This window comes from Glycine max, chromosome 12, assembly GCF_000004515.6.
Source record: "Glycine max cultivar Williams 82 chromosome 12, Glycine_max_v4.0, whole genome shotgun sequence".
In the NCBI taxonomy this organism is placed as follows: Eukaryota; Viridiplantae; Streptophyta; class Magnoliopsida; order Fabales; family Fabaceae; genus Glycine; species Glycine max.
The window spans coordinates 15,570,881-15,582,404 of record NC_038248.2 but is presented as its reverse complement, the minus strand read 5'-3'; the positions used below and the strand labels follow the sequence as shown (position 1 = coordinate 15,582,404).

The 11,524-nt window shown below is 26.1% G+C and overlaps 1 protein-coding gene and 1 long non-coding RNA gene across 2 annotated transcripts; both read left to right on the top strand.

The window, feature by feature from the left end:
• Positions 1–1,537: 1,537 nt before the first annotated feature.
• LOC100781182 (early nodulin-like protein) lies at positions 1,538–3,185 on the top strand. The gene is made up of 2 exons (NM_001255447.2): positions 1,538–1,821; positions 2,457–3,185. Exons 1-2 carry the CDS (start codon positions 1,623–1,625, stop codon positions 2,897–2,899), a joined length of 642 nt encoding a protein of 213 aa, NP_001242376.2. The 5' UTR covers positions 1,538–1,622; the 3' UTR covers positions 2,900–3,185.
• A 2,514-nt stretch (positions 3,186–5,699) lies between these two features.
• On the top strand, positions 5,700–10,738 carry LOC121173232 (uncharacterized). Its single transcript, XR_005887666.1, has 3 exons — positions 5,700–6,189; positions 6,827–6,877; positions 10,630–10,738. It is a non-coding gene; the product is annotated as an uncharacterized lncRNA (long non-coding RNA).
• The last annotated feature ends 786 nt before the right edge of the window (positions 10,739–11,524 follow it).

The window sequence follows — 11,524 nt, the reverse complement described above, 5'->3', positions numbered from 1 at the left end:
TAATAAAATAAGACTTTATTTTAAAAATAATTTGATTTTTTTTAATTTGCAGCAAATTCTCTTGAAAATTTTAAATCCCAGGAAAATTACCTTCAAATTCTTCTGTGAATTCAAATACTATGCTCAGAAGTTTTTCGCAAAAATAAAATCTGTAGCAACTTTAAAAAAATAAAATCTGCGGGGAAACTTTCTTGCGGAAAAAATACGCAAGGAAACTCACGGGAAATATTATGTAGATTTTAAAATCCGCAAGAAATTTTTTGAAGATTTCAAATTTTGCAAGAAATTAATTATTCACAGAGAAATTATTTTGCAGATCAAAATTCGTAGAAAACGTGTTTATCATGAAATTTTTTACAAAATCTGCAGGAAAACAAGGAAATTTCTAGTAGTTGTCATACGGCCTTCCCACGGAAATAATTTATAGAACGAGAGACTTCTTAAATAATTACTGTAAAAACAATACAAAGGATTCTTGAAGGCAGGTTAGATCAACAATGAAGATCCTTGCACTTTTGTGATCTCACCACGCCATTCTCAATCCAGCTGTAATACATTTGAGCTATTTTTCATTTTTTCAATTACTCTTATTTCTTTTTTAATATATATATATATATATATATATATATATATATATATATATATATATATATATATATATATAACCGATCTTAAAAAAAATTGCACACAATATTAAAGAATTAACTGACCCACTGACTGACCCAGTTGGTTGAACAACATATATGTTCTAAATTTTAGCGATATTTGTTTTAAATTACTACGGATATTTTTTTTATTATACACCGTCTGTATTCTTCTTTTTCTTAATAAATTTTAGAGTTTACTATCCTTTTAATTTTTAAACTTTTTAAAATTTCTGTTTAGTACCTGAATTTATTTTAAGTTTACCCTAAATTTTATTTCCATGGTCATACGACCACGAAAGCTATATATCTTTCTGTAAACTTTTCTGAAGTATCGAAATATGCAAAGCCTTTTACGTTAGTGACAGAAATGGAAACTTTGGCTTCTGTACATCTCAATCATACGGTTAAATTCATTCCTGAAAAAAGTTGATAAAATTTACCAAAGAGGATTAGATCATAAAGGAGAGAAGAATGCAGAGTAAAAGTCATAGAAGAAGGAGGCGTAGAAAAAATGCTTGCACAGTGTTACTCTATCACGTATTGGTGAAGGATCAAATATCAATATTGCCGCCACAATAAAAAAGCTTCACATTGATGGAACAGTTTAGACTTTAGACATATCATTGTGTGATAAGCTAGTTTAGCCCTATGTCACAAGACATGAATATTCTTGAAAACACTGAAGCAAAGCACAAAACCACATACCAAGTTATGAGAAAGATTCTAAAAGAGCTCATGGTCCAGATAATAAAAGTGAACTTGTGCTTTGCACCAGAATCAAAGTAAACCCAAACAGAAGGTGAGAATAATCAAAAGTTGCAATAGCTTCCTTGCCACAGTTCCATGCAACTTACATCTACATAAACCCTGATGATGGATCAATGTCAATCACCCCTCTAGCTTCAACATTTCAAGCATTTGATTTGCAAATTGCAAATCCCTCCACCTTTTCAAAATCTTTTGTGATCTTTTCCAATGGCCACCTTCATCTTAAGGTCTAACAAAGCAGTGCATGCCTTTGGTTGGCTTTGTCTGCTACTGATGGTTCATAAGGGTGCTTCCTATGATTTTGTTGTTGGTGGCCAAAAGGGTTGGAGTGTTCCAAATGACCCCAGTTTCAATCCCTTCAATCAATGGGCAGAAAAAAGCCGTTTTCAAATTGGAGACTCCCTTGGTGAGTTCTGATATATTCAATCTTTCATTCTTATGATCATAGTTTGAAACGTTTTCATATAGATCTAAATTGACATATATCGAATTGGGTTAATGGAAATTATTCTTATATTCTTTTGAACAAGTTAACCTTTTCTTTTTAATTTATCATGGCTATGTTATGATATCAAATAATGGTTATAACATCCAAATTAAGAAAAAGGCCTTTCTTCTATTTTCCTGTTACATATAAAAAAAGAAAAAAAAAAAAAAACTTCCTCTTCCTTTCTCCTAATTTGGTTTTCTAATGGTCAAAAGTTTTGGATACATATTCAAGCATAAAGTAATGCGACTTGGAGCTTTGTTGGCGCAGTTGCTAGCTCTACATGTTTTCAAACTTTAATTATATATATATATATATATATATATATATATATATATATATGTATATATATATAATTACAAATTATTCACATAATTTGAAATACAGTAAAAAAATTAATATATAATATGAATGTTACCTTCACAAATTTATACATATTAGTATTATCTCCACAACTTAAAATTTTTGGATAAATGAGTGCTTCTCTTTTTCTCACAAAAATATCACATTCAATCATACCCTAAGGGTTAAACTTTTACATATGTTTATTGCAGTGTTCAACTACCAATCTGGCCAAGACTCAGTGCTCTATGTAAAGAGTGAAGACTATGCCAGCTGCAACATTGATTCACCTTATGCAAAATACTCTGATGGCCACACAGTCTACAAGCTAAACCAATCAGGCCCTCACTTCTTCATAAGTGGCAACAAAGACAACTGCAACAAGAATGAGAAGTTGACAGTGATTGTGCTAGCTGACAGGAACAAAAACACCAACCAAACAACCACTGCTTCTCCACCATCACCACAAACATCATCATCTCCTTCAGCAGCACCTACTGGCCAAGATCAGGGTCAGTCTCCAACTTCAGACACAAACCAAACACCAAGCCCTGTCAGTGAGCCACCCCCTCCCAATGCTGCTGCTTCAGCCTTTGTCTCCCTTGCTGGCTCTGTTGGAGCATTCATGGCCTCAGTGCTAGTTTTATCTCTCTAAGTATGCATGCATAAGTGGTTGAGTATTGATTTCATTTTTTTTTTCATACAATTTTTTTTCTTTAATTATCTTTTTTCTGTTCTTTGTTTCCTATACTGAGTTTGGAACTATATATTGGACTGTCTTCGGTTCAAAAGTGGGATGATGTTTGATATTTGTTTGTGAAGATTGAATAATAAGCTGACAATAATTTACCCTTTTGTGTGCTTCTTTCTTACTCCATGATGTAAAAATGTTGTTCATAATGAAATGAAATAAAACTAATTTTTTATTTGATTCACTGAAATGCAGGAAAATGTTAATTTCGTGAACAATATGAAATTTCTTACAAAAATTAATGTATTTTAAACCTCTCTATTTATTTACTTTTATCAATTTATCTCATTGTTAACGTTTTATTAATCTTAGTTTTTAGGGACCTGACGGGTATTTTATAATTTCTTTGGCTCTAGTCCAGAAAATTATTAAAAATATAAACTAAAATTTCTTCATTATTCTGATTAGGATCTCCAAATTCTTATCCAGATCCTTAAAACAAATATATATATATATATATATATATATATATATATATATATATATGTATATTACAAATGAGTAAACATATAATTTTAGTTTTCTTATTTTATATGATTTTTCATCCTAAAAGGAAAATACTTTTCCACTAATAATTTTAAGGCTAAAATAATAATTTTAACTTTCATGCTCTTTTTAAGAATAAAAGTATAATTGTAAAATTATTTTTTATATTTAATTATGACAATTTTTTATTTAAAATGTGATATATATATATATATATATATATATATATATATATAATTGAAATAAATAAACATGATATATAATAATTTATATATATGTATTTTAAATTTCCGGTATAATTAAATAGATAATAATTTTATATCAAAAATTAAAATAAAATCTTAATGCTTGATTGTAAAATAAAATATAATTTACAAAAAAAATATATTATGATCGTTTGATTGAGTCAAAATATCTCAAAATATATTAGAATCAATAAAACAATAGATTATTAAAAATATATAGTATTAAAAAAATAAAAAAGAAATACGTAAAATTTATACATACACTTGTTGCATATAACTAAATTTATAACATTTAATTTAATTGTAAAAGTCATACAAATTTTACTCACACATTTAATACTAATTGGTTGCCAAATTATATATATGTTGTTAATAAATATAATTGAACAGAATAAAATATATTAATTATGTAAAAAAATAATTCATTATTTTTTATTACCCGTTAAAAAAGTTTAATTGATTATATTAATTTTTTTTAAGGAATTGATTATGTTAATTGATTAATCTAATATAATAAGTCTAATGTAAAAAAATATAAATAACATTAATTTTGTGCATAAATAAAAATCAATTAAATTTATTTTTAATGTCAATCTGTAAATATAAATAACACTAATTAGTGGAATATATTAACTGACAATAAATCGGAATTTGGAAAATTTTAAAATATATATTTTCTTCTATTTAAACTGGCCTTCATCAAAAGCAAGATTTTTTTCTTTGAATTATAAAAGTTGCCCAGTTGTCTATACACTGAATTGTTATTTGTAAATGGATCATCTGAAATATATTTTTTTTCGAGAAAGACAAAAAGAATTTGAAGAATTTGATTAATGAATAAGTTATCATTTCTTTCATATTATTTTTGTTCTAAATTTCATTCTCATTATAAACTTCTAACACATGTATTTTCTTTTATTTGCGTGTTAGTGTTATATTTTGTGTTACTAATTTATTTCATGATCTTATTTTTTATGTATCAATTTGATTTTCCATGTTTATAGGTCTTTCTTACAAAGTTTGTGGATAATTTTGTTTCTTTAGATGGAAAGCGTATATATCTTCGTCTTGAAGGGGGCGGACCTATGCTTACAAACATGTGAGGCCTAAGAGAAAACACTATGAGCTATATATTTGGGTCAAGGGTGATATAAGTTTGTGAATGATAAAAAAATCGGTTAATGAAAATGTCCTCAAGTATGATCTTTATGTCAAGAACATTAGAAAGAATTAAATTTCTTGGAATTTTGAAAGATCTAAAGATGAATTGGAAACAATTCAATTTTTGAATCCAAAATTCTTATTGTATACTATATAATTTGAAAACTACCTTAATATTGATGAATGATTCTTAGCATGTACGTGAATTAATATTGCAATACCCGTGACTTTCAACTTTTACCCGAAATTAAAAGAACCTAACCCTCACGTTTATGAATTTTGAAAGCTTTCGCACCCACATTCACATCGTTGTCGCACTCACTTCACCACCCACGCCGCCGTCACACAAGGCCCCTGTCACGCTTGCATCATCGTTGTGTCAGGGCTTCCATCACGACGTCACACCTAGGTTGCCGTTGAAATTGACTTCTCTATCTGTCATTTTTTATGTTGTCCTTCTCCTCCATTAAAATAACAAGGCATAATAGTTATAGTTATGTTAATATTTAGTAATGACATTTAATTTTAAAAATTATGAAAATTATATGATTTTAATGCGTACCACAAGGACAGTATGATAAAGAACAATAGAGAAATCAAATTAGTTGTCATCAAGCATCCATATTATCGCGCCGTCCTCTCACCCACATCATCACACCACCGCCGTTGAGCCCACACCGTTATCGCTCACGCCGCCACACACTTGCTCTCATGCCCTTATTTTTAATTATATGTCAAGCTCTCTACTTTGCCTTTTATATGATAATCGATGAAGGTTCTCAACCCTATATCTCATTTGGGTCTTGCGGACCTGTAATTGTGCTTAGTGGTATAGGAATAACATCTTGGTTTTGTTATTTATTAAACCTAAATACTCTGAACAAAGTTAAGAATATATAATAATATTAGTAATTTTTTATAAGAGGTACTCAGCCTCTATATAACATAGCTGGGAAGGACAGCATGATAGAACCAGGTGGTGGATCTGTAATTAGCAAACAAAATTCTCATTTCTCAGGCAAAGATAAAACCGAACCCTCCAATTCCTCTGAATTAAGGAACAAACCAACACAAGGATGGCTAGCAAGAACTCCCTTGTTGAAGAAATTGAGAGTAGCCAGGGAGACTTAACTCAGCCTTCTGCAATCCCTCGTAGGACAATTCCCACTGCACAAGTTAATCCACATAGGCTTAACTTAACCCATCCATCAAAACATGTTCCACAGTTTCGGTGTCTCATCCCACACAAAGAGCACATAAAGCTCGTTTGAGATTGGTCTCCAGCCCGTTATGCATAATCAGGTTTGTTTGTTTTTTTACCTGGAGTTCTAATGGGAAATTGTCCTCTAATATTCTCATAGATAACGCGCATCAGAGAGTCCTTTTTTTTTTATCATATTCCATTCTTAGTTTAAGGTATTTATGTAATTTCAATATTCTTTTCACTCTCTACATAATCTGGTCATCACATCGATGAGAACGATGGCCGATGATATCCGAGGAGATTAGGCACCGTCGGCTTTTTAAAGTAAACTCGTTTTCGTCGTCCTTCCCTATCTAGAGCTGGAAAATAAAAGGAAAAAACTTAGTTCTTTTCTATCAAAAAATGTAATATATATATATATATATATATATATATATATATATATATATATCATTTCATATAAAAGAAAAATATTTTTTTTCATTTATTTTTTCATTCATTCATTTCACTGGTAAAATTCATCAAATAAACCTCCGAATCCGAACCTAACCTGGTTCGTGTGTAAGACACACATGTCGCGTAAACGAAGCTAACTATTACTCCCAGATTAGACAAGAAACAATTAAAATATAAAACCAGTGAAGTTGAGACATGACTCTTTGATTCCCATTACTCATTTCCATCGTTTCACCTTCTGAATCTGTTTCTCTGCTTTACTAATTTGTCCCAAATCAGAACCACATTGAGCTTCTGCACAACTAGACCAGAGATTCAACGCAGAAACCGGTATCTTTACTAACTCTGTAACTCTGTGTTCTTTCTTCATTAAATTATAGTTTGCCAAACCTTTATTTTTTAATTTGAAAGTATAGAAAGTAGGGGTGGGTATACAGGTCAAGTCAATGGATCAGTCCGCAGGTCCCTGGTACGCACGGGGCTATGGAACAACTTTTTTTAAAATTTCATAGTTATATTAGGGTGTGTTTTGTTTATATTTTCATTTTTTGAAATTTTTTTTTTATTTTTAAAAGATTAAAATTCTGAAAATATGTTTGGTTTGACTTCTTGTTTTTCGTTTTCAGAAAATAAAAATACTGAAAATTTATAATATATTGACTTCTTGTCTTTTTTATTTTTAGATTTGTTTAAAATTACATTTCTTACCATCACATTTTCATTTTACCCAAAATAAGGTTTCTGTTTTTAACTGAAAACACTGAAAACGAAATTTTATTGTTTTCATCCTCTGGCTATTTCCTGTTTTCATTTTCATTGAAAATGTTTTCACAAATTCAACCAAACACATTTTCATAACCATTTTCTATTTTCAGTGAAAATGAAAACAGAAAACAGTCAAACCAAACACTCCCTAAGATTTTAGGTCTGCTCTGCATCATTCGCGGGCTATGTGGGTTTGACTCGCAAACCCGCAACCACTAGTTAAGTCCAATCCAAACCCAATTAATTTTATAAGCTCAGTCCATACTTTCTTTGCATTTATGTTGAAAATTTATTTGGTTGTGTTAAAACTTTTGTAATTAAGTATTTGTTAGAGATTTATTAAGACTTTTAACATATATATATATATATATATATATATATATATATATATATATATATATATATAATTGAGTGTAATTGACTATTTTTTAAGAGAAAAAAATATATTTATTTTAAAATTGCATTTTAAAAAAAACAAATAGGCATACAGACCAATCCGTTTGGTTTGCAGGGTTTGTGGGGCGGGGATGAACCAATATTTTAAGTTATGTAAGAGTGTGTGGCGGGTTGACCCGGTCTACTGTCAATGCAGGAAAGACCTTGCACGGGACTAGCCAACCCACTTACTCGCCCCTAATAGAAAGTTAAATTTTTAAAATTTTATATATTCGATTTATATTGCACTAATCCATAATTATATATATATTTTTCACACGGGCGATTATATTATATTAGGATAAATTTATTGAGATGATTAATTTTTTTATAATCATTAATTTTTTTATGTTAAGAGACTTTTAGATATTTACATTTAAACTTAATGTATACAACTTTTATATAAATGATATTTAATTTTTTTATATCAAAATATCCTATATTTTTTAATTTAAAATATAAAATTATATTCTTTAAGACTATTATATGTTCTATTTATATTGTGCTAATCCATATTTATATTTATTTGTCGCACGGGTATTCCTACTCGGACGAATCTATTAGAGTGGTTTTAATTTAATCATTGTTTTTTATGTTGAGAGACTCTTAGATGTTTACCAGTCATCTTAATCTTAATGTATACAACTTTTATATGAATGATTTTTATATATTTCTTTTTAGAGGAAGAATCAACTTACTCCAAGAATGACTTTTTTAGAGTTATTCTCTATTCTCACATTCATTTTCTTGGATTTTAATTATTAAGATTAAAATATAAAATATTATGTTTCTACGCTAATTCATGTTATATCCATGTATCACACGAGTTACCATATTAGGACATTAGGATGATTTTTTTTATAATCATTGGTTATTTGATGTTAAAAGACTCTATAAACTATATTTTTTTTTTAAAATTATATATTTTTATAATCATTAATTCATTATATATTCTATTTGTTAATTTTATTGAATTGTGTTAATCCCAAAAAAAATTATTTTTTAAACTATTCTTCATTGGAACTTGATATCAAACATAAAAATAAAAAAAAATTCTTTGGCTTTATTAAATAAAGGACTTTTTGAAGATAGTTTCATTGAACAAGATAAAATTAGTTAACTTTTGTTTATATCTAAGACCAAACAAGTAATTTTTGTTGCTTATAAAAGAAAGTAGAGGGAGTAATATTTTTTTTTATAAAAATAATAGTTGTAAGAATAACTATGAGATAAATATATTTAAATACACTCTTTTATCAACCCAAAATTTTAAATGTACTCATAACTTTATAGCATATATATATATATATATGAGGTTTACTTTAATTATGACTAAAAAAATCAAGTAAAAATCATCATACTCTTTACCAGACTCTTTCTCAGACATCTATATTCAATTTTATAATTAAATAAAATATTTTAAATCTAAATAAAAACATCTAAAATCTTTTATTTATCCCGTTCATGGCATAAGTCAAAAAACTAGTTAAATAAATAAAAAATGATCAACAAAAATGATGAGAGTGTTACAAATAACATTTGACTAGAAAATTATCATTTTTTTATATATAGAAAATCTTCGGGTTTTTTATATAGAAAAAACAATAACTTAAAAATTACAAAATCAACTATTATGTAAAATAGAGTTGATCAAATAGACTCTTCGATTGTTCAACTAATGCTATATTTACACTTAGTGTTCTAATGCACATCCTTCAATTTATTGTAATTATCATATATTTTTTAAAAAATATTGTAATTAATATATACAATTTCTTACAGTTGTAATAAAAATATATTTAAAACATTTCTTTGTAAGAAAATTATAATTTTTTTAATGAATTATTAACAATGACGTATATTATATATTGGTTTTTCTTTAACATTAATTTCTTTATGGATAAGTTTTAAAATTAAACAAAACAAGTATAGTAACCATATATTGTCCAGGTACTTTATGAAATATAAATATTTAAATATAATAAATATATTTTTTCATGTTAAAGAAAATAAAGTTATAATATCAAATATACATTTGAATACTTTTACTTTTGGAAATTTAATTTAACTGTATTTCTTTCAATATTTTTATATATGTAACTTTTAAGATTTAGATTATATATATATATAATGTTTAAAAGTTTTTGGACAAGTGCTACTTCTTTTCATTCAATTCTACTTTTCTTGTAAGGGTATAATAAATATTTTGTTCAATGTATGTCTCATTATTAAGATAGTAAAAAAAAAAACTAGTGCCAGCTGGCTTTAACATTTTTATAGCATTATTATATGAATAACAACTTTTGACTAGATAATCATCAGTTTTTTATATATAGAAAATCATTACTTTTTTTATAGAAAAAATCATCCATCAGTTAAAGGTTACAAAATCAACAATTAGAAATTATGTAGCATAGAGTTTATCAAATATTAATATTGAGTATTCAAGAAATGTTATAGATGTGTAATTACTGTTCTAACTTCTAACGTGCATCCTTCAATTTACTGTAATTAACCAATGAAATTTATGAAAATATTATAATTAATAGATAAAATTTATTACAATTGTAATAAAAATATATTATCTTTTCTAAGTTTTTTTCTTTATTTAAAAGTAATGTATTGCTATAGATGTGTAATAGAAGGTATTTATTGAATCCAGAGAAACAATACACTATTGTTTAAGTCTAGACCTAACGAGCATCACAACGAAACAAGGCATGACGATTGGTTTAGTCAAGATGGCTTTTTTTTAGTTGCCATTTCGTACTTTAATGGTTGGTAAATTTTCTTACAATATCTTAATGTCTGAGAATATGAAAACAAATGTATAATTCTAGAAAATTGTACTAATATTACTGAATTTTTATATATTTTTGCAGGGCTTTGTATTGTGAGGATACCAAGAAATACAAGTCATGGACAATGTCAGCAAAATGACGAATGCAACTTGATTTTATCCATTTTCAATTAGTTTTCTAACGTCCATCCTTAAATTTATTGTAATTAAAAGATAAAATCTATTAAAATATTGTAATTAATAGATAAAATTTATATCAACTGTAATAAAAATATTTTTTAAAAATATTATATATTTACTTTTAAAATTATAAAAATTATTTTTTAAAACTGTAAATTTTTTTAAATTAAATTAAAATATTTAATATTTAATTTCACGTATTCATTTTTATTGTAAAATTTTATTTTAATATAAATTAATAAAGTATTATAATAAAAATTTGTTCTTATTTAATTATAATTTTAAAAAAAATTACATAAACCAATGTATAGATTATTTAAACAAATTGTTTTATATAATTTATACAAATTATGTAAATTTAATATAATATTTAAATAATCTAAAAATTTAAATTTATTAATTTTTATAATTAAATAAAAATTTATTATTTATATATAAATACATTTACATAATTTTTCTAAATTACATAAAATAATTTATATAAATAATTTACATATTAAAATAATTTACCTAATTTGTATAATTTACATATTAACTGATGTAATTATATTTATTTATATAAATAGAGTAAAAATAATTTGTATACTAATTTATGAAAATTAATTATAAATTGGTAAAATTAAAACAAAAATTTGTAAACTATTAAAAAATTAAAATATATAAAATGGTATAAAATAAAATTTTAAAAAATTTATATATTAATTTTTTAAAATTTTATAATTTTTTATAATTTGAAAAAAATTAATAATTCTTGACTTATGATACATACAAAATAGAATTAACTAAACAAAATAAAA